This window comes from Canis lupus, chromosome 1 (genome assembly GCF_048164855.1).
Source record: "Canis lupus baileyi chromosome 1, mCanLup2.hap1, whole genome shotgun sequence".
Taxonomy (NCBI): domain Eukaryota; kingdom Metazoa; phylum Chordata; class Mammalia; order Carnivora; family Canidae; genus Canis; species Canis lupus.
This window is the reverse complement of record NC_132838.1, coordinates 41,056,166-41,081,137: the sequence shown is the minus strand read 5'-3', so window position 1 is coordinate 41,081,137 and position 24,972 is coordinate 41,056,166. Positions and strand designations below refer to the sequence as shown.

Here is a 24,972-nt window from a genome sequence, read left to right as displayed (position 1 = left end):
ACTTATCCCAGTCTCTTCTGTTTTTTTTCCCCCACACAATATTTGGCATTCAACAAAAAATTACGAGATACACAGAAAAGCAAGAGAAAAATCCAACTGATCACCAAGAGATAAGGCAATCAATAGAAGATGACCAAGATGCTAGAATTACCTGACAGGGATTTTATAAATAACTAAGATTAATTTTAAAGGATCTAGTTAAAAAGGGGCACAAGAGTCAGGAACAAAAAGATAATCTGAGATATGGAAATTATAAAAAAAAAAAAAAAGTCAAATGCTAGAAATTAACTATGGCATCAGAGATAAAGAATTCCTTCAACAGGTTACCAGCACACTGGATACAGAAGAATCAGTGAACTTGAAAGACAGAAATTACTCAAACACAAAGAAAAAAGTAGAAAAAAGAACAAAGCGTCCAAGAGATGCAGGAAATATCAAACAGTTTAAATATACTTGTAATCAGTGAAAAGTCAGTCAGAAGAAATATTTGAAGAAAAAATGGGCAAATATTTTCCAAAATTAATTAAAGACAATAAATTATAGATAGAGAAGCCCAGAGATCTCCAAGTAGTATTAAAACAAAACAAACCAGACCAACTATGGTCAAACTACTGAAAACCAAAAATACTGAGAAAATCTTCAAGGCCACCAGAGAAGTGTTTTTTTTTCCTTTTTCCTTTTTTAAAAATTTATTTATTTACTGGAGAGAGCTGAAGGGAGTGTGTGAGTGAGGGTAGGGGCGGAGGGAGAGGGGAGACAGAATCCTCAAGCAGACTCTCTGCTGAGTGCAGAGCCCAACAGGGAGCTGAATCCCAGGACCCAGAGATCATGACCTGAGCTGAAATCAAAAGCCAGCCACACAATGGACTGAGCTACCAGGTATCCCTACAAGAGAAGTTTTGAAAGTGATAATACCAAGCAAATATAGAATCAAAATAAAGCAAGTATAGTAATATTCATTTCAGATAGGGCAAAATATGTTATGAAATAAAGAGGGTTCTTTACTTAATGATGGCGGGGGGGGGGGGGGGGGAGACTAAGCATCGAACTTTAATTCTGTTTGGAAAACCATAGAAATAGTTCAAATTTTCCAACCAATGTATCTCAGAACACTCAGACATTCTGGGACAGGGGCTGCACACTCTCTCTGTCATAATAGCTTCATTAGTAATCCCTAATATGGTATTTTTAATGTTTCTATCAAAATAGGGAAGTATACCACAGAGTTGAGAGCTATACAGAAGACCAACACTAGTAGGAGATACCCTTTAACAACAGGCAGAAATTTGATTAAAAAAAGACTTAGGTGAAATGAAGGAGCCAGAGTTGCTGAGATTGTGGAGATATTTTGAAGTTAAAGAGTAAATTCTTCAGAACATTTCTGAAACCGAAAAAATATACATCCCTGGGATTCACAAAGAAAGGAGTTTTTGCAATGGCTAAAAACATGGCTTGCCTTTGCAAAAAATGGCAAGATATAGCCTATGATTAGACTGAAGCCCTAAAGTAAAATACTGTGAATCCATGTTCTCAGAATTTATGAGAGGTTTCTTTCCAGTGAAAACAAAATCTTAGAGAAGAGTTACAATGACTGTATTACTTAGAAATGACAAATGTAGTTTATGGACTATTCAGGATCTCTTAAGTATGTCTGTTGATTATAAACAGAATAAAAAGTGCTCTGAAGATAGTAGGAAAGAGATATGACCCTCTATTTCTTAGCAATTCTTTCTTCTAAGTGCCTGGATTTTTATGTGTCTAGTTAATTTTTCATATGTGGCTTGGGATTTTTAGATAGGAATCTGAGAAAGATGAATGACAAAGAAAAGAAGGTTTCAAGGTGAATCACTGAAAACTCAGCTAAAGCCAATGAACTCTTTCTCTAGTTGTGGTCTGTCTCCAATTTTAACCTTCACTGTATAAACTATCATAAAGGACATATCCACTAAGAACCATTATTAGACTCATAATGAAGAAAAGTAATTGAAGTGTTCATTTATAAAATCACTTTTGCTCTGAATCAGGCTCTACTAAATGAGAAGGGTTGGGTGCTAGCTTCCAGAGAAAGAAACATGACGATTATACTTCCGGGGTCCAAACAAAGCTTAGGAAGCTTAGAAAGAGAGTCAGGCAGCCTTACAAACTGGGCTGTAGCCACAGGGTGAGGTTAGAAAATTCTACCTCTGTTATAAGAAATTACTTTGAAAAGGATTTGAGAAACCTGAGACTGGCTTTTGGGTTTTGTTTCTTTGTTTTGACATGTGAAGAAAATGTTACAAACAAGATCACATCAACCACACATACAGATGATTTGGGCTCATATGCTATCTAGTAATATGTACTTATATGGGAGGAGGGGTGATTTGTAACACAGACTTCAGTGGGTAAGCTAAAGGAAAAATTCTCTCTCCTTTCTTGTCATTTATTTATATATAGACTAATATGGACTTAATAAGCCAAACTATGGGGGATCCCTGGGGGGCTCAGCAGTTTAGCGCCTGCCTTCAGCCCAGGGCGTGATCCTAGAGTCCCGAATGGAGTCCCACATCAGGCTCCCTGCATGGAGTCTGCTTCTCCCTCTGCCTCTCTTTCTCTGTGTCTCTCATGATAAATAAATAAAATCTTAAAAAAAAAAAAAAAAAAAAGCCAAGTTTTGAAGAATCATTTATACTAGCCAGGACTTTCATTTAAAGATGACTAAACAATACATAATCTTCTACCTCCTGAAACCCCAAGAAAATGGCAAGGAGGAATAAGACAGTACAATCCAATTATAAACAAGAAAAAGAAGGCAATTAATGGATAAGAGATTTCAAGACATTTTTGGAAGACTGAAAGCAGATGGAATAGCAGCCTAATGAAGGAGGGTAGGGAAAGCCATAATCTCAAAGACAAGGAGGGCACTGCTGACAAAGCAGCAGCTAATTTGCACTGCAGAAACCCAAAGAAGTTTCAGACTGGAGAATGCACCTGAGGACAGGAGGTGGAAGTAAGTAAAGAATGGGCCAGAAAACAGGGCCTTAATTGGTATCTGTTTATGGAACAGTCAACCTTACCCTATCTTGCAGGATAAGTAGCTGCATGTTTATTTGTAAGGCCCCACAACACACATTTCTCAAGCTAGTCCCCATATACAAATGCCAGGTCATGATCGCAGAGTGTTCTCTCCTACTAGCTGGGGCTCCTCACTTATTCCTCGCAAAGCAAAGTCTCTCAAGTGACAAGTCTCTTGTTATTACACAAGGTTTCCAGTTAGCTTTCACAGTCCTTAAACCAATAGCCATGGCTCACCATGTACTGCAATAACTTCTGACATGTGAAAGATCTAGATAAAGACTAAACCCAGATTAAGCAGAGATAACTCAGGAGATAGACAAAAACTTAATTAGCATCATTAAGAGATCTGAGATATTCATACATACATCCATAAAACAATCTGCTATGAGAAAGGAATTAGAGAACTAGCTCTTAGAAATTAAAAACATCATTGCTGAAATGAAAATTTCATACATAGGTTAGAACACAAATTAAGGAAATCTACTGAATTATAGAATAGACCAGAAAGATAAGGAGGTAGAATATTTGAGGATATAATGATGAGAAGTAGAAAATTGGTCTTGGCTGCCAAATAGCTGAACAAGTTCTAGAAAGAGACAATGGACAAGCTAGGAATCAGGAGGGGATTTGCAGAACTAAAGCGAGACACCAGTCTTTAAACTGAAGGAATTCACTGAATGTGGAACAAAGATGATTTAAAGAAAAACCTAAACCTAGACACATTGTGTTTCTACACAGAAGACAGAAAACATAACATATATTATAAAATACATATAAAAGTATATATATACAAGTATGTATACCTTGATAAAATTAAAATATCCAGTCATATATGAGTAAACTATAATAAGGCATTGATAAAGACTGTGCTATACTTTTGTAATATTTGCATTATAACAATATTTCGTTCAGCCAAAACCACATTAATTAAATTTTCATTATTCTGGAATCTAAGTTTATTGGTTTGTTTTAAAAAAACAAAGGCTCCTTGTCCAGCGTGGAACCCAAAGTGGGGCTGGGACTCACAACCGTGAGATGAAGACCTGGGCTGAAGAGTCAGATGCTTCACCAACTGAACCACACAGGTGACCCCAAGATAATTTTAATAGTAAAGGAGCTTAAGTTAATTTCTGTACTACCTGTTCAAAGGGCATTAAATAAATTAACATCATGAGTAAAGTGTGAAGGAAGCAAAGTTAAACTATTTCAATAACTTATGTATTATTACTTTGTATTTATAGATCAGTATTTCACTAAAGGAGAAACTTTATTATATGAGTTCATTTCATTTTACACTGGAAAAATTCTGCATTTTCTATTTTCCATTATCAAGTACATCTCTCAACTAAACCTCAAGCTTCTTGACAGTAAACACTGAATTCAAGTTTGTACCCACTGGGTATCTATTATTAAACCCTGATAATTGTAGGCACTTGATAAATACCTATTAAATGAAAAATAATGACAACAATTTGACTTTTAATGAATGATAGAGTAAAATACTAATTTTAGGTCCAAGAAATAGAAATATTGATAAAACAAAAACGTGACATTTATTTTAGAGTCTCCTTGAATGTTCAGTTTTAGTATTTATTTATCACTTAGCACAACAGAATACAGTTTGAAATATGGTAAGACTTTTAGATTGCTCACAATGCAGAAAGGTGGCTTTTTAAAAATATGCGAGTTCTACCAAGAAAATAACTGATGTGTTTAACATCTTAATCACACACTGACTTTGTTTTCTAAACCTATCTACTTTACTTTGAAATACACATGCAAGGAGGACTGACAACAGTCAGTACCTTTTAAATCCTCTTTTCTAAAATTACATTTTAGAAATAAAGAAACAAAACAGAGGATTCATAGGGGAAGAGAGGAAAAAAATAAAACAAGATGAAATCAGAGGGGGAGACAAACAGTAAGAGACTCTTTAGCAGAGGAATAAGGGTTGCTGGAGGGTATGGCGCTGGGGTAACCGGATGGACTTTAAAGGAGGGCACGTGATGTGATGAGCACTGGGTGTTATAGAAGACTGAGGAATTACTGACCTCTACTTTTGAAACCAATAACACATTATATGTTAATTAACTGAATTTAAATTTTAAAAAAAGAAAAAAGAAAAAAAAACCCACCAAAATTGCATTTTAGCAAATTGCATTTAATAAATTTTAAATAATTTAAGCACGCAACTCCCTTTTGTGGTTGTTAAAATAACTATTAGTTAATTCAAATATTTGAGCCCTTTTTATTTTTTCTTTATATTTATTTTTTTATATTTATTATTTATATTATTTATTTATTTATTTATTTATTTATTTATTTATTTATTTCTAGGCATTTTTTTAAGTAGTAGTTTTGAAAAGCTTAGTTTTTACCCAGTTTTTGTCAACTTCCAGTGAATGATGTAAACAGTTTCTTTCTCAACTTTATTTGTAATCAGAAAAACACGCTTCCAAGTTTTAGATGGTGTTAATTTTACTAATTTTAGGTATTCAACAGCCTAAATAACATCTAATTTCTCCAAAAGTTAAAAAAAAATAGTACAATGATGCAATGTACATATTAAAAGAATACCTTTGATACTGGAAAATGTATCAAGTATTTATGGATACAAAGATCTATGGCTTATTAAAAAGAGAGAAATTTGCCACTGGAAATATAATAGGTACTTATTTCTAAAGTCTTTTATACTTTTGTCATAACAATTTTATATGCCTAAGTCAAGTACATGCTTACGTCACTATACCTAATGAGGTAAAATGTCTGCTTCTAAAATAAATCAAGGCTATTCTAGACTGTAACTGTTGAGAGTAGGGGTATCTGTTCTATGCACCAATGTATAATTATTGTCACTCAGTGATGGAATCACAAAAGATTCAAAGATGGCAATTACTCATTAAAATAAAGTATCTTGATGTTTTCATCTACTTTGCCATTTTTTTGTTAAAGATTTTATTTATTTATTCATGAGAGATAGAGAGAGAGAGAGAGAGGCAGAGACACAGGCAGAGAGAGAAGCAGAGTCCATGCAGGGAGCCTGCATAGAGGCTGGATCCTGGGACTCCAGGATCACTCCCTGAGCTGAAGGCAGATGCTCAATCACTGAGCCACTCAGGCATACCTACTTTGCCATTTTTAAGGACAGTCTGAAATCAGATCTTTCAACAGTGCTGCAACTAGGTCTGTATCTGGGCAATAGATATAATAAAACTATGAGGAATGATGCTAAAGTCCTGTAATTATTTTTAAGAAACAAATTATTTATACACTCATATCAAATAGATATAGATGAGTAAGAGGCTTCTGGTAGATAAATACTTTGTTGTCCTTTATTTGTATGTAAGATTCTAAATGCAATCTTATAGCATTAAGACATACAGACACTGGCTACTATTTTTGTTTTAGAGCAAAAGAAAACCAGACCTAGAGATACCAAAAGAGTTTCCACAAATGGATGAACCATTAAAGGAAATGGGGACTTTTATATTATAGCTTAGAAAGGCTTATCCTTTAAAGGGGGATATGGTAGTTACTTTCAAGTTTTTGAAAGGTCACCACAGAAAAATGAGGCCAGTTCAATATGGTTTCAAAGATTATCACTACAATTTAAGAGAGGATATGTGTAAGATTTCTCTGGTCTTTTGCAATCTTGGAATGTTGTGAAGGGCTAGTTTCTAAATAAGACATAAAACTGAAAAGCCAGAAAGAAAAAAGATTGGTAAGTTTGAATATGTAAAAGTAAAAAATAAATAAATAAAACAAAAAAATTTATTGACCATGTTAAAAGTAATTATGTATTAGGAAAAAAAGACTATGTATCCTACATAAACAGGCAAGTTCACAAAATACAGCTTAAAAATACAGGAAAAGATGCTCAACCTCACTCATATTTAAAGATACAAATTTTTAAAAACCAAAACGATACATTTTCACTTACCAGAGTGACAAAGATTTTTTTTTTTCAATCATTTATAGTGATGGGCAGGGGCGGGAAGGAGGAATTGAACATTCTTATAAGTGTTGCTCAAAGTGTTTCCTATTTACAAATATGAGAGAGTATAAACTGGTAGATAGAATCTCAAAATTGGCAACATGTTCTGTGGTAGTCATCCGTGTCCTGCACCAAATATTTCTGGCTTTCTGCCTTCCAGGTGTATACGGGAGAATTATGCCTCCCCATTCTCTAGGAATCAGATATAGTTAGGTGTGGCTCTGTAACTTGTTTTACTAAAGAGTAACAGGTCAACGTAGAAGCTTAAGGAGTCAGTACTGATTTGTTATATTTCCTCTGTCTTGCCTGAACAATCATAGAGCTTCCCTCAACCTGGGTCCTTAAGTGAGGATGATATAGAACAGAGCCCATCACCTAATCTATAGTGGCAAGTGAGCTAGAAATAAACCTTGGTTGTTAAACACAGTTTGTTACTGAAGCATAAGGAAGCCTAAATGATATATCTATCAAAATTAAAAATACACATATCCTTTGACACAGAAGCTTCACTCCTGGTAATGTCTTCTGCCAACATACTTGTACATGGGTATAAATATGTATGTACATGATTTTTACTGAAGCAGTTTCTAAAAACAAGACCATAGGTCTATCAAGAAAATCCTGGTTATGGATTATGGTACAAAATACTATGCAGCCATTTTTTAAGAAAAGAGATCTGTACCTGTTGACATAGAATACTCTCAGAGATACAGACAAAAATACTGGTAAGACAAAAGGCAAAACGCTATATTTCATTTGTATAAAAACTTCAATTTCTAAAAGAATACAAAATGAAATATTTGTTGTCTGGTGAGGGGAACTTTTCTCTACGCATCCTTTTGTTCTGGTTGCTTTTTTTTTTTTTTTTTAATCAAGTACACGTAGAAAAATATTTTAGTGCAATTCCTATCAGAATCCCAACTGACTTTGTAGAAATTGACAAAGTGATTCTAAAATTTATATGGAACATCATGGTACTACAAATAGCCAAAATAATCTTGGAAAAAAAACAATGTAGAATTTACATGTCTCGATTTCGAAACTTACTACAAAGCAACAATAATCTAGACAGTGTAGTACTGGCATAAAGATAGACATGTAGATCAGTGAAAAGTAATTAAGAGTCCAGAAATAAACACATGGGTTTATGGTCAACTGATTTTCTATGAGGGTGCCAAGACCATTCAATGAGGAAAGAAAAGTCTTTTCAACAAATGGTGCTGGAATATCTGGATAAGCCACATGTGAAAGAATGAAGTTAGACTTTTACCTCATACTATTATATAGAAACTAACTCAAAATACATCAAAGACCAACATACAAGCATTAAAACTATAAATCTCTTAGGGGAAAACATAGGAGTAAATTCTCATGACCTCTGATATGGCAACTGATTCTTAGATATAACACCAAAAATATGAGCAATGAAAGGAGAAATGGCAAACTAAATAAGTTGGGACTTCACTAAATTAACTTCTGTGCCTCAAAGGACATTATCAAGGAAATGAAAAGATAGGGGAGTCTGACTGGCTCAGTCAGTAGAGCCTGCAACTCCTGATCACAGGGGTTGTGAGCTTAAGCCCCACATCGGGCATAGAGTTTTTAAAATGAAAACAAAAAACAAAAAACAAAACAAAACAAAACAAAAAACTCTCACAGAACGGGAAAAAATAATTACAAATCACATAAGAGACTTACACTTAGAATATTCAAAAAATTCATACAACTCAGTAATAAAGCCAAATTACCCAATTTAAAAGGGGGCACAGGATATAAATAGGCATTTCTCCAAAGAAAATACAAAAATGGTTAATAAATACATGCAGTAATCCTCAAGGTCATTAGCCATCAGAGAAATGTAAATCAAAACCACAATGAAATACCACTTTATAGTTACTAGAATGGCAAGATTCAAAGTCAAATGATGGCATATACTGTTTATGATGTGGAGAAATAAAAATCCTCATATACAGCTGGTGGAAATGCAAAATGGTGCAGCCACTTTGGAAAACAGTCTGGCAGTTCCTCAATGGTTAAACAGAATTACCATATGAATCAGGAATTTCACTCCCAGTATATATTCAAGAGAAATAAAAAAAAAAAAAGTCCACAAAAAAAGTGTACATGAATGTTTACAGCATTATTCATAATATGTATATGTATTCATATTATTATTCATAATAGCCAAAAGATGGAAACAACCAAATGTCCACCAACTGATGAGTGAACAAAAATGTAGTATATACCTATGGAATAGCACATTATTTGGCTATAAAAAAGAATTAAGTACTAACACATGCTACAACACGGATGAACTTCTAAAACATCATGCTAGGTGAAAAAAGCCAGTCACAAAAGACTATTATGTAATTCCATTTATACGAAGTGTCCAGAATATGAAAACCTAGAGACAGAAAAGTAGATGAGTGCTTGGCTGCTTAGGGCTAAGGGTGGGGATGTAATGGGATAGGCAGGTAATGGCTAAAGAGTATGGAGTTTCTGCTGAGGTGATAAAAATGCTTATGTTGGTTGTGGTTATGGTGACTTGTATGTGGCTATACCAAAAATCACTGTAAATAAGTGAACTTCATGGATTAACTCTATTTTAATAAAGCTATTAAAATTAACTAACCTGGGATGCCTGGGTGGCTCAGCGGTTGAGCATGAGCCTTTGGCTCATGGTATGATCCCAGAGTCTGGGACTGAGTCTCACACGGGCTCCCTGCGAGGAGCCTGCTTCTCCCTCTGCCTATGTCTCTGCCTCTGTGTCTCTCATGAATAAATAAATAAAAAAAAAATAACCTGTTTTAAAAAGTTAGAAGAATGAAATAGATTTGTGCATGCTGAAATGCAATGATCTTAAGAGGTTAAGCAAAAACTGTGTAGTCGCACTCTAAAATGTTTTTTATATATACTGTAGGGTATGTGTAGATTATAAAATTCTGCATAGGTGTATTTATGTATACCCATATATGGATACTGTGTGCATGTGATTATGAAGACAAGGAGGATAAAAACAGCTAACAGAGGTTACTTCTGAGAGTTAAGTGGTGGGAGGGCTGGTGGGATGTTATAGGCAGGAGTTGAAAGGAGACACATTTTCATTCTATCTTCCTTGTTGGGAAGAAGTTGAAATTTCTTTTATCATATGCGTATGTTACTTGCCTAATACTTTTTAAAGACATCAGTTTAATATAGGAAATAACTTGCTGGGAGGCAGAGCTGTACACAAGTGGAGTGTGCTACTTCGGGAGGCAGCTTGTTTCTCTCAAGATATGTAAGCATGTACAGAATGGATTTATACTTACTAGGAATCTTGTAAGGACTAAGTGTTAGATAGGCAAGTGGACTGGGTAAGCTTGGTTGTAGAATTTGAGATGACTTTTAAAGTCTCTTCCAACCCTGAGATTTATTTCAAATTAAAAAAGGTAGTCTGGAGACAGGGAAGAACCTATGAAAATTCTGAAGTACAGGTTTGATGTTAGTTAAGCTTAATTTTGATGTAATTATTTAACATAATTTCAGGGACGCCTGAGTGGCTCAGTGGTTGAACGTCTGCCTTTGGCCCAGGGCGTGATCCAGGAATCTGGGATCGAGTCCCACGTCGGGCTCCTTACAGGGAGCCTGCTTCTCTCTCTCTGTCTCTCATGAATAAACAAATAAAATCTTTATTAAAAAAAAAACATAATTTCAAAGTCAACATAGTAAGTCAACATTGTAAAGAAAGGCATTTCCAATCAGCAGATGCATAAAGGCAAAACGCAAATTTAAAAATTTGAACTGAAGTTATATTTTCTCTTGAAAAGAACATTTAGCCCTCTCAATTTTTGTCATGATTAAGCATTTTCAAAAATCTATCTATCTATCTATCTATCTATCTATCTATCTATCTATCTATCTATTTATCAGAGAGAGAGAGAGAGAGCGCAAGCAAAGTGAGCACGAGCAGGGAGAGAGAGAAGCAGTCTCTTCTGAGACTGTTGAGCAGGAGCCCAACATGGGGCTTGATCCCAGGACTCTGGGATCATGACCTGAGCAAAAGGCAGATGCTTAACTGAGCCACCCAGGTGTCCCAGTGTCCCATGATTAAACATTTTTATTAAATCTTGTTAAATAGAAAGATGTTGTGATTGAGACATATTAGAAAAAAAAAAAACTAGGAATGAGAAATACAAAGTTCAAGAAGCTAATTTTCATCTTGTTATTTTTCTTATTTTTCTATTTTAGGTTCTAAGTCAAGAGTACTGCTTTAACAATATGATAGTATCACAAATATAACTGGAAAACAAGTGTTGAGGTACCATTAAAAATGTTTATGACCTTACATATGTAATTTTTAACACTGTAGAGTACCATTTAGGCCAATACCACGATGGATTTTTGTAGAAATAACAAAGAAGAAGAAATCATTTTGACAGCAGTGGTAGTCTGGTAAAAGCCTCTGGCATAGAAAGCAGGCCCTTTCCCTGCCTTGCCATGAAAACTGGTTTGAATGAGTGAAACATTTGTTCTCCATATTCATAGGAGTTGCCAATGTTACTAAAAGCATACTTCTACGAATGGGAGAGGACACCAGAAAGTCTCAGAATACAGTGAATGATCAGGTATTTACTGGCACTTTCAGAAGTTAGATAGAGTCAGGTACTATGACTCAAGGGGAAAATGAGGCTATTTGGCCACACAATAACCTTACTAATGAGAATTTTGAGTTCAATGTTTGTTCTTAGCAGGTAAAGAAGAGTGAGTCTTCTTCATATCCATATACTTTGAAATGGAATTTCTCTCTAACCTGAATTTTTCTCTTCTACTGGGCACTCATTTGTGTCTCTGATTCCTGTGGTAGTTTAAAGGCTCAAGTGTAATTTATTTCCTTTTGTAGTGGTGGTTGGAGCCTTGGTGATGAAATGAGCAGGATCGGGGTAGAAGTTTCAATTTATCTTTTTCTTCTGCTCATTCTATAGCAGAGGGCATATCAAACAATGTATCTTTTATAAACATACATTCTCATTTTTGAAATGTTTTGTTGTAGATCTAAAATGTTAGATGGAATACAAATGAAAAATATGCAGTTTGTTTACTTACGTATGTTCCCTCCTCAATCTGAGAAAAATATTTTCCTATGACTCTAGTACCTGGCTCAACTTCTTTTCCTATTCTGAAGTAGTATGTTCCAGGAGCTTTAGAAAGATCAATTTCACTGCAGGAAGCAGGCAGATTTCTTTTCTCTTTATTACCCACACTACATAAATCAATAGTTCACAAAAGATCCTTGCTTAAAAATCAGTATTGGGGCACCTGGGTGGCTCAGTGGTTGAGCGTCTGCCTTTGGCTCAGGTTGTGATCTTGGAGTCCTGGGATCAAGTCCCACATTGGGCTCCCTGCAGGAAATCTGTTTCTCCTTCTGCCTATGTCACTGCCTCTCTTGTGTCTCATGAATAAATTTTAAAAATCTTTTTAAAAAAATCAGTATTATTTGGGTCACCATATGTATAAACTACAAGGCATCACAAACGTGTAAGTTAACATCATATAAGACAGAATTTTAGAAAAGAAAAATCCTTTGATTTTAATAGAACCAAGTCAAAGAAACACTAGATCAAGACTTTGTCACTGGATGATACGTAAATCTGGGTCAACAGCAGTTCCATACTAAACAGAAGGAAACAAGATGAAAGGTTGCAGTACAGTACCTACCCCAAAACAGTGTGTGCGGAGACAGATAATACAAGGATACACAGCCACACGGATGTTAAGAAATTCCACAGGTATGTAGATATGCCTAAAGAAAGTGAGTATGGTTGTTTAAGCTGTCTGAAGGCTATTAGTGAAGAGAACTAATTTGAGTGGCAGATTCTAAGGAACTCTGCTATTTGCTATTTGGGTAGGCTTCAAACTCTCAAACCAGAGGCTTCACTCATCAGAAACTTAAAACAAATTTTTTTTAATTTAAATTTAAAATTTTTTAAAGATTTTATTTATTTATTCATGAGAGACACACAAAGAGAGGCAGAGATGTAGGCAGAGGGAGAAGCAGGCTCCCTGTGAGGAGCTCAATGCAGAACTCGATCTCAGGATCCCAGGATCATGCCCTGAGCCAAAGGTAGGCACTCAACATTGAGCCACCCAGGCATCCTAATTTTTAATTTTTAAAGATTTTATTTATCTATTCAAGAGAGAGAGAGAGAGCATACAAGCAGGGGGGAAGAGCAGAGGCAGAGGGAGAAGCAGGCTCCTAGCAGGGCAGGGAGCCCGACATGGTGCTCAATTCCAGGCTTCTGGGATTATGACCTGACTCAGAAGCAGATTCTCAACGGACTGGGCCATCCAGGTGCCCTTCAGCAACTTTTTTCAATGTTTAGGTACCTTTAGAAGGTGCTCCCTGTATCTTCTCAGGGTATTACTTTATTTTTCAAGTTCTTTTTCTAATTATATCTGTATGTTGTGATTTCTTTCCTTTTGGCTGCTTTTGTTTTACTTATTTTTACTAAATGATCTTTTAGCTTCACATTTCTTAAATAGGGGCACATGTGAACCACACAATGATGTACCAGGGGTTATGTGAAGCTACAATACAAAGTTGAAGCATCTTTCCAGAGGGTTTATTTTGAAAATGTGCAAAGATGTTAAAGTGCTGTGATTAAGACTGTGGGCTCCACTGTCAACTCCCTAGGTTAGAATCTTTGACTCTGCTACTTGTCCTTTGACAAGGTACTTACCCAGTCTCTTCCTAAGTATGTACTGTATTTTATTATTTTACTTACGTAAGAGAGAGAAAGAGAGAGAGACAGAGACAGAGAAAGGGCAAGCGAGCAGGAAGAGGGGCAAAGGGAGAAGACAATCCCAACAGGTTCCATGCTCAGTGCAGAGCCCCGCATGGGGCTCCATTTCACGACCCTGAAATTATGACCTGAGTTGAAATTAAGAGTTGGACGCTTAACTGAGGTGGTCCCTGTTCCTAAATATTTTAATCTGAAAATAAAATAATAGGAATAATACCAATAATAGTTGGTTGTGAGAAATAAATGGGCATTCAGAAAATTGCCTAGCACTCAGTAAGCTTCCGGTAAGTATTACTTATTATGTATCTTAATATTAGATTTTTCCCCCTCTCAGCAAATATAAGCAAGGATGGAAAGACAGGAAGCACTGGGGTGGAGAGTAACATAGGAAGCCCTGAGATAATCTCACAGAAAAAAGCATCATTTGAGTAAGGATCTGAAGGGAGTTAACTGTGGTTTCTGGGAGAAGAGAATTTCAGACAGAAAGAATAGCAAGTACTAAGGTCCTAAGGCATGTCTTCCATGTTTAAGGAATAGCAAGAAGGCCAGTAGGGCTGGAACAGAGTGACTGAAGTGGTAAATAGAAGGCAAAGAGATGAGGGATGTGCAATAGATCATGTAAGGCTTCACAGCTTTTACTGTGAATGAAACAGCCATCATATGCAAAAGAGTGATATAATCTGACTTATGTTTTTAACAGTGTCTCTCTGGCTGTTGAGTTGAAAGAAGACCATAAGGAAGAAAGAGTGAAAGCATGTAAGCTACTGCAATATCCACTTGAGAGATGACATTAGCTCAGACCAGAATGGTGACAATAGGGTGGTATGAAGAGGCAGAACTCTTGATATGCCTTGAAGGTTAGAACTGATAGATTTTATTCTCAAATTAGATGTGAAATCTGAAAGAAAGAAGGAGTCAAGGGTGTTTGTGAAGTTTCTGAGTTAAGTTGCCATTAACTGAGGTGGGAGGACTGATTATAGAAAAGTAAGCTGGGAGGAATGTCAGAAAGTATTTCAGATATAGAAAATTTGAGATGCCTAGTAAACATTCAAATAGAGATGTTAAATAACCAGTTAAATAAACTGCCTTGAAATTTGGGGACTAAGTCCAGATTAGAGTTAAAATTCGGGAATCATAAGCACATAATATTTATTTTTAAAAAAGGTTTTATTTATTTATTTAGAGGGAGAGCACACACGTGGGAGAATGGGGGTGGGAGGGGCAGAGGGAGAGAGAATCTCTATGCAGATTGTGCGGAGTGCAGAGCCTGAGGTGGGGTTTGATCCCACAACACTGAGATCATGACCTGAGCAGAAATCAAGAGCTGGATGCTTAACCGAGCCACCCAGGCATTCCAGCACTAGCACATAATATTTAGAGTCATGAGGCTGAATGAGATCACCTAGGGAATGATACAGACAGAAAAAAGGCTGAGATTAAGCTTTGAGGCTTTGATCTCATTTCTTTGAGAAGTGGAAGGATAAAGAGATAAGAGATGAGGGACAGAGAACCAGCTAAGAATAAAAAGAGAGATGGAAATTCTAGAGTAGTATCCTAAAAGTCAAAAGAACAAAATATTTCACAGTAAAAAGGGTGCTTGACTGGTAAATGCTGCTGATACATATATCAAGGAAGATGAGGGCTGAAAGGAGACTGGATTTTTTTTTTAAATTTTTATTTACTTATGATAGGCACACAGTGAGAGAGAGAGAGGCAGAGACACAGGCAGAGGGAGAAGCAGGCTCCATGCACCGGGAGCCCGACGTGGGATTCGATCCTGGATCTCCAGGATTGCGCCCTGGGCCAAAGGCAGGCTCTAAACCGCTGCGCCACCCAGGGATCCCGAGACTGTGGATTTTGTAACAATCCTGTCACTCATGACCTTGACAAATGCAATTCTGGGTGACTACAGTGGTAAAATCCTGACTGGAGCAGATTCAGAAGAGAATGAGAGAAACTGGAGCTAGCAAATTTAAGCAATACTGTTTATTCATATTCCAGTTAAATGTGACTATGTCTCTTTCAATAGAAAATTCCCCACATCAAGTTATCTTCATATAATAATTTACCCTCTATTTAAGAAACAGCAACTATCTAAATACAGGAAATCTGTTATTTTGATGGAAGGAGAATAGGAGAAGACTTTGGGAGAAGAATAGGAATTAAGTATCAGTGAAATGAATAATGGTATATTAAAATTTATGTACTACCTAAAGTGAAACAAAAAGGTTTCCAATTTCATCAGAGATATATGGAAAACAAACAAAAGTTTTAGCACAATTTCTAGAGCAATCAGAATTACCCATGGACCTTTAAAACACACATGCAGACCTAAGCTTCACCTTCTAACTGAGCAAGTTTGGGATGAGCCTTGGGCATCCTTCTTTGAAAGCCCTATAGATGTTTATAAAATCTGAAAGAACCAAAGCCCAGCTTAAGTTGAGAATCACAAGAATATAATAGTTTAAAACATAAAATAAGCCCAAGCAATCAGGCTCCTCTGAGAAACTCAGCAGGTAAAATCATTCTTTTTAGAAATTTTTAAAAGGACAAGTGATACTAGAGGTAGTATTAGGGTGCATGTTGCAAGGGGGTGATAATTTAGTATTTTCCACCTACATACTTGCAACAACTCACTGGATATGCAAAGATGACTACAATATGTTGTTGCTCTAAAGGACTCCCAGCTAATCTACAAGCCTGCATCAAAACTCAAGAAAACAAACACTTAACCTCTACTTTCTTATCTGAATGAGTTTAATGATTTCCTCCTGAAGATTAAGTAACTTAGTGACCAAGTAAAATATATGACAGAAATGATCACTACCTGAATTAGTGCAGATATAACTTAGTATTATGCCAATATCAACTAGTCTATTTCAGAAAGGGATAATCAAGTCAGATAGATTCATGTTTTTATCCACAATTCCAAATAAAAAGAAAGGCTGAATTAACTGATGTTTGAGGGAGGATGAAAGAACTAATTATCAAGAACGGAATTAAAAACTCTCTTAGATGTAATTATTCTAGGATTTGTAGGAAGTTAGATTTTGATATTAAATAAGACTAACAATGTCATATCAGAAAAATGAAAATAGCTAAATAGAGAATTTGCCTGGTTAAACAAGGCCACTAATCTCTTACTAAGATGTGTTTTTATGAATTTTTATTTGCAGAAATTTGAAAGGGCAAGTCAATATCACCACCAAGAAGAGAGTTAACTGAAAAGAAAGTGTTAAAACATTAAGAAAGTAGACAAACCAGAGTGGATTATTCTGAAGATGTAATAAACCTATACTCCAAACTTTAAGTTATAGGATAGTAAAATTAAAATTCAAAATTTATCTGCATATTCTCAAGAGGTTTTAAAAATAGTATGATTTGGGGCAACACTTAAAAGATGAAATAATAATGGGGATAGCCATTTCTACAGTGAAACCAAACGTACACCAAAAAGCCCGGCATGGAACGTGACCCCACCTTCAGTATTATTACCTTGAGTGTAGGCAGCATCATCAGATCCCATACTCAACTTCCGTGCTTCACTTATTCTATCCACATGTGCTAAAGTAGGGTCCGTGAGGTGCTGAATGTTCTCTGTTTCTACATAATGATCAGGATGGTTTAGAAGATTTGTAAGTTCAAAGGTAGGGGATACCACCCCTGGAGAAACTGCAGGGGGTTTATTAGGAGAAACTGTAATTTTGAAAGTATATTTTGTATTGGGTTGAGTGACGACCACTCGAGGAGAAGTTGCAGAGTTATTGCCTATTGCTCGACTTTTGGGAGGGTGGTGATGAATAAAGGCAGGGCCCATGCTCACTTGCCCAGACATATTCCTGGAGGCAGAAGATGCTCCAGAGTTTGTGGATATGAAGAGGGTGGGCTGATTCCGCATGATCTGTTCATCTCCTGGGGCAGTATTAGCTGAAATATAGACCTTGGGTTGACTACGGGACATCACCTCGTCAGTATTTGGGGGGCTGGCAGCTATGTAAACAGTGGGTTGATTTCTATTTAAGGTCTGGCTGTTGACTGAAGAGGAACTGCTGGAGGTTCGAGGTCCAGAAGAACGCAATTTTGAAGAGCTGTTTCTTTGTGGGGGTTCAAGTTTGATTTCAATCTGGTTTTTTCGAGGTCCTGTTGAAATATTTTGAATGTTATATTGGCTATGGGCAGAAGATTGTGAGCTACCAGATGAATGAATTGTTGGTGGTTGTGGAGTAGTAGGTGAACTGATGGGCATGTAGACATGAGAGGTCTGGTGGCCTTGCTGATTTGGCTGCTGGGCTGAGGTATGTGACATAGGACTAGATGCAGGATAAGGAGTCCAGGGACCAGGTTGTGAAGGTTGATAAACTTGTTGAGGGTTCAGAGGATTAAACTGAGATACCCAGCCAGAATGCTGCTGTGCCTGTCGAGTTGTACCACTAGGAGTTGTAATGTAAGGCCTAATATAGATAGAATTTCCCTGTGGACTGTTAAGTACAGGTGGAGGTACACCATGTATGTGCAAAGAAGTAGGAGTATTACGACCAGTCTGGATATTTGGGGCTAAAGTTACCATAATGGGATTAAATCTGGGAGTTTGTTGAGAAAGGTTAGATGTTCCTTTGCTGCCTAAGTAAAATCCAAGATGTGGTGCTGAATTTGAAGCACCAGATGTACTAGACATTCCAAAAACATTAAAGCCTTGAGGAACTTGAGCTGGTGCTGTCTGTGGCTCTTGCTGAAAGAGTTCATTATTGGACTGACCACCTTGAAGTTGTCCATCACTAATGCTGTGCGTTAGAGTCCTGCTTCCATTCATTCTATTTCCTTCTCTTCCATGGTGGTAAACATTCTGTGACTGCAAGTCCAAGTTGAGAGAAGTCATGTGATTTCGTAAGCCAGAAATTCCAGAGTCATCCGAGAAATTCAAGTCTCCTTCACCATAAAGATACCTTGTACTCTCCTGAGAGAGAACAGCACAGCAGGCATCCAGGTTATTATTATTCTATAAAACAAAATAAAAATAGCTTGATGTTAATCACCAGAAGGTAACGCTTATATTCTCATCACTACTAAAATATTACATGATTAACAAGTGATTAGTTAATACAATTCTAACAGACATATTTGAATCTTTTTGAGAAGAAGAAGGTATTTCTTGTGCAAATACTTGAATTACAAATCCTCACTACAAATGTAATGGAAAAGCTTTCTAAAAAGCAATAGCTGGGGATCCCTGGGTGGCGCAGTGGTTTGGCGCCTGCCTTTGGCCCAGGGCGCGATCCTGGAGACCCGGGATCGAATCCCACATCGGGCTCCCGGTGCATGGAGCCTGCTTCTCCCTCTGCCTGTGTCTCTGCGCCTCTCTCTCTCTCTCTCTGTGACTATCATAAATAAATAAAAATTAAAAAATAAAATAAAATAAAATAAAAAGCAATAGCTGACAGCAAACCAAATCACTGTTCTGTTTTAGGAGCTATTTTACAGTAAAATGGATTCATGCAAATATAGTAAAATGATAACCTAATTAAAAACATGATTTGAATAATGAACAAAACATAACCATTCAAGTAATATATTCCTTAGCATATAATACCATATAATTAAATATTCTGCACATTCAAGTGCTATATGAATTGTTTTAAACTTATGACCTTTTAAAAAATTATATATGTTAGGTGGTGCCTGGGTGGCTCAGTCGGTTAAGCATCTGACTCTTGATTTCCACTTAGATCATAATCTCAGGATTGTGAGACTAGGCCCTGTGTTGGGCTCCATGCTCAGCATGGCATCTGCTAAGGATTCTCTCTCCCATCCTTGCTCATGCTCGCACTCTGTAAATAAATAAAATCTTAAAAAATTATATATATAGTATTTAAATATAAAAAGCCCTAAAATACACAACAAAGTCATTTCAATTCTGTATATGCTTCCTCTTAATTTGTGTAAAAAAAACCTCCCACATATATATATATATATATATGAAATATAGACTCAAGGTAGCACCTAGAACAACTGAGCTCATCTCTCTTCCTTAAACAGCACCATATAAATCTATTCCACAGAAATGAAAACAAAAAACAGCAACAGATTATTTCTAAATAATCCTCAAGAGACTGATCACTACTCATAAATCATCCATAAAAATATTTACTGGACACCTAAAATATGCACTGTACTCTGAGATTGTGGAAGACTCAATGACATATAAAACCAAAATTTTCCCTAGAAGAATTCTGCAACTCAATTTAGAGACAAACCATGGATTTATGAAAAGGTAACATTATTAAAACATGATGTGCCAAATAATAAATGGTTTTTAAGTTCAACAGAGTTAGTACTGTAGACTACTATACAAAGGCATAGTCTGATGGGCTTCATATTCATATATAGTAGTATATGCAGGACTTGGCTAGGAAAAAAAGAATTCCTGGTAAAGGGAATGGGATGAGTAAAGACAGACATAAATGTGATAATAAGTAAAAGCATATTCTAAACAAGCTAACTGGAATAGACTTAGTTGGAGTTAAAGGTTTGTATAGGAGATTTTGTGGAACAAATTTTAAGAAAAGTAGATTGGGATTAAATACAGGCATACCTCATTTTATTGCACTTTGCAGATACTGTGTTTTTTCACAAATTGAAAGTTTGTGGCAACCTGGCATTAAGTGAATTTATTGGCACCGTATTTCTAATAGCATTTGCTCACTTCAAGTCTGTGTCACATTAGAATATTTCAAACCTTTTCATTACTATTATATTTCTTATGGCAATCCATGATCCAGTGATTTTTTTTTTTAAGATTTACTTATTTATATCACAGAGAAAGAGAGAACATGTGCATGAGCGCGGGGGTGGGGGTGGGGGTGGTGAGGGTGGGGCCGCAGAGGGAGAGAGAGAGAGACAATCTCAAGCAGTCTCTGTGCTGAGCCCAGAGCCTGACCTGAGGCTTGATCCCATGAACCCCGTATCACAAGCTGAGCTGAGACCGAGAGTCAGATGCTCAACTGACTGAGCTACTAGGCATCCAATCCAGGGATCTTTGATGTTATTACTCTAATTGTTTTGGGGTGCTATGATCCACACCCATATAAGACAGTGAACTTCACTGATAAATGCGTGTGTTCTGACTATTCTGACTGCTGGCTGTTTCCCCATCTCCTTCCCTCTCCTTAGACTTCCCTATTCTCTTTGACAACAATACTGAAATTATGCTAATGAATAATAATAACCCTACAATGGCTTCTAAGTGTTCAAGTGAAAGGAAGAGCTGCACGTATCTCAACTTTCAAAAGCTACAACTGATTAGTGAGGCATGTCAAAAGCCAGGGAGGTCAGAAGCTAGGTCTCTTGTGCCAAAGAGCCAGGTTGTAAATGCAAAGGAAAAGTTCTTGAAGGAAATTAAAAGTGCTACTCCAGTGAACACAGTAATGATAAGAAAGCAAAACTGTCTTATTGCTGATATAAGAAAGTTTTAGTGGTCCGGATAGGAGATCAAACCAGTTTCACCATTCCCTTGAGGCAAAGTGTAATCCAGAGCAAGGCTCTAATCTCTCTTCAATTCTGTGAAGGCTGAGAGAGGTGAGGAAGCTGAAGAAAAGTCTAAAGCTAGCAGAGGTTGGTGTATGAGGTTTAAGGAAAGAAGCCATCTCTATAATATCGAGTACAAGGTGAAGCAATGAGTGCTGATGTAGAAGCTGCAGCAAGTTATCTAGCTAAGATAATTAATAAAAGTGGCTACACTAAACAACAAATTTTCAGTGTAGATGAAACAGCCTTATATTGGAAGAAGATTCCATCTAGGACTTTCATAACTATAGAGGAAAAGCCAATGCCTGGCTTCAGAGCTTCAAAGGACAGGCTGACTCTGTTGTTAGAGGCTAATGCAGCTGAAGACTTTAAGTTGAAGCCAATGCTCGTTTATGAGTCTGAAAACCATAGGGCCTTTAACAATTATGGTAAATCTGTTTTTGCTCTATAAAGGGAACAACAAAGGTTGGATAACAGCACATCTGTTTACAACATGATTGCTGAATATTTTAAGTCCATTGTTGAGACCTACTGAACAGAAAAGATTCCTTTGAAAATGTTACTGCTTACTGACAATTCACCTGGTCACCCAAGAGCTCGATGGAGATGTATAGAGAGTTATCTTGTTTTCATGTCTGCTAACATAATATCCATTCTACAGCCCATGGATCAAGGAGTGATTTAGACTTTCAAGTCTTTTTATTTAAGAAATATATTTTGTAAGGGTATAGCTGCCATAGTCAGTGATTCCTCTGATAGATCCAGGCAAAGTAAATTGAAAACCATGAGAACATTTGATTCACAGGAAGAGGTCAAAATAGCAACATTAAGAGAAGTGAGGAAGAAGCTGATTCTAACACTCATGAATGACTTTGAAGGGTTCAAGACTTCAGAGGAGGAAGTAACTGCAGATATGGTGGAAACAGCAAGAGAACTAGAAGCAGAGCCTGAAGATATGACTGATTTGTGTAATCTCATGATAAAACTTTAACAAACTAGGAGTTCCTTCTCATGAATGGAAGAGAAAAAGTGGTCTTTTTGAGATATAATCTACTGCTGGTGATCATGCTGGGAAGATTGTTGAAATGACAATAAAGGATTTAGAATATTACATAAACTTAGTTGAGAAAGCAGCGGCAGGATCTGACTGATTTCCATTTAGAAAGAAGTTCTCCTGTGGGTAAAATGCCATCAAATAGCCTTGGATGCTACAGAGAAATCATTTGTGCAAGAGTCAGCTGATGTGGCAAACTTCACTGTTGTCTTAATTTAAGAAACTGCCACACCCACCCCAACCTTCAGCAACCACCACCCTATCAGTCACCAGCCATCAACAACATGGAGGCAAGACCCTTGCAGTAAAAAATTATAGCTCAATGAAAGCTCAGATAATGGTGCATTTTTTAGCAATGAAGTATTTTTTAAGGTTTTTATTTACTCATTTGAAAGGGAGAAAGATAAAGCACCAGTGGGGAGAGGGGCACAGACCCCCCGCTGAGCAGGATCTCTACGAGGGGCTAGATCCCAGGATCATGAGATTATGACCTGAGCCAAAGGCAGCCACTTAACCAACTGAATCATGAAGGAACCCCACTAAAGCATTTTTAAATTAAGGTATGTTCATTGTCTTTTTAGATATAATGCTATTGCACTATCAACAGACAAAATAGTATACATTTTTATATGCACTGGGAAAACAAAAAATTCACTTGACTTGCTTTGTTATGATATTCACTTTATTGTGGTGGTTTGGAACCAAACCCACAATATTTCCAAGGTATGCCTATAATTGAGGATTTTGAAAAATGAGTCACACTAAAGTCTGGACTCTGAGATAGGCAACAGGGAGAACCACTGAACGAACATGAATGAACTGAGAAGTAAAGACAAAGGGTTATTTTGGGAAAGTAGTCTGTTGATACTCAAGATGAATAGGAAAAGGAAAACCTCTTGACAAGACTATCATTGGAAGACACGAAAATAATGACTGTTGATAGTGGACACAAATTATGAAAGACTACAAAGAAATATCAATACAATTTGGCTATAAGAGAGATTTTGGGATGCCTGGATGGCTCAGCAGTTGAACGTCTGTCTTTGCCTCAGGTCCTTGATCCCATGGATCAAGTCTCGCATTGGGCTCCTTGCCGGGAGCCTACTTCTCCCTCTGCCTATGTCTCTGCCTCTCTCTCTCTCTCTCTCTCTGTCTCTCTCATGAATAAATAAATAAAATCTTTAAAAAAAAGAAAAGAGAGAAAGAGACTTCAAAGAGGGTTGGAAGATTAGGAGCTTGACAGAAAAAGGTCAGGTTTGGACATAAAAAATGAATAATCAAGTTAAAATGTCTACAGGTGGTTTGATAGGAGATAAAATCTTATTAAAGGAAACTGAACTTCCAAATGCATCTTGAAGTATTGTTCAAACTATTTCACAGTTTGAACGGGTAATGCAAAACAAAGTTAGTGAGCAAGGTTTGACTTTTTTCCCTCCCAAACTAACAGTTCAAATTTCTCATGCTATAAAAATTTTACCCTATTCGTAATTCTGAATTGATTATTAGTTTTTCAAATAAAATTTAAAAATTCACCACAATCTTTATCAGTTACTTCTTATTAGTTAGATCTTATCTTTTGCCAAACCTTTTTGCTTTTTGCTTCAAACAAACTTTATTGATATTCTTAGTAAATTCCATCTACTAAACCAAAGCTCACAAAGATCCCGTTCTTCTCATCTCCTCTGCCAACATCCTCAAATTAAAATGTGTATTGTCTGCTAAACCCAATCTCACGCTTCCTTTTTAAAAGTGGATACTCCTTTTTATAAAGTTTTCCTCCTTAATTCTCTCGAGCTCTCAAAAATCCCTTCAATTCTTTATAAAATCTGATGATTTAATATATTCTAGTCCCAGCTATGCCAGTAACTCACATGTCCTTAGGTTATTCACCCTCTACAGATATCACTTTATCAGCAAAACACTGATAAGTACTTACAGGGATTTTTATAAAGCCACAATAGGATAAAAGAAAATGTACTTTTTATTAAAAAAAAATTTAAACATATTCAAAAATAAAGAGTAAATATGACAAACTCACCTCTATTCATCACCGATCTTTAACAATATTAATATATGGCAAATCTTTTCTCATCTAATGTATGTGCCCCAACTACTCCCCTCACCAAGCTAGATCAAGTCTCTGACATTTCGTTTTCATCTGTAAATACTTTAGTATGTTTCTCTTAAAAAAGGGACTTAAGTCACACTTAAAATATTCAATATTTAGTACATCTAATATCTAAACAGTGTCGAAATTCCATTTGTGTCATAAATGTCTTTTTAGTTAGTCTGAATGAGGATCTAAGGAAGGTCCACATATTTAATTTGGCTGATATGCCTTTTATTATTATTTCTAATATCAATCCTCCTCCTCCTAAAAATTTTTGAGCCATTTGTTTGTTGAAAACTTGATAACTTGTGCAGTTGAATTTCCCATCTAGACCGGATGGATGCACTCCGTGGGGTCAACATACGCTGTATTTCATTGGGAACTAGTAGTTGTAACTCTATGTGTAAGCAGGTTCACGTGTGAATTTTTGGCAAGTCTCTTTAATAGGGTCTGTTTC

The 24,972-nt window shown here is 36.4% G+C and overlaps 1 protein-coding gene across 9 annotated transcripts in view; it reads right to left on the bottom strand.

Annotated features, from left to right (window-relative positions):
• Nucleotides 1-24,972, bottom strand: part of TAB2 (TGF-beta activated kinase 1 (MAP3K7) binding protein 2) — a 91,134-nt gene that overhangs the window by 19,343 nt on the left and 46,819 nt on the right. For 7 of the 9 annotated variants that reach the window (XM_072827703.1, XM_072827696.1, XM_072827679.1 and 4 more), the window contains one exon: nt 17,311-18,826. In XM_072827703.1, the coding sequence (XP_072683804.1) occupies nt 17,311-18,826 (1,516 nt within the window). The remainder of the gene's footprint in view (nt 1-17,310; nt 18,827-24,972) is intronic. The other 2 variants (XM_072827730.1, XM_072827745.1) reach the window with 1 other exon arrangement.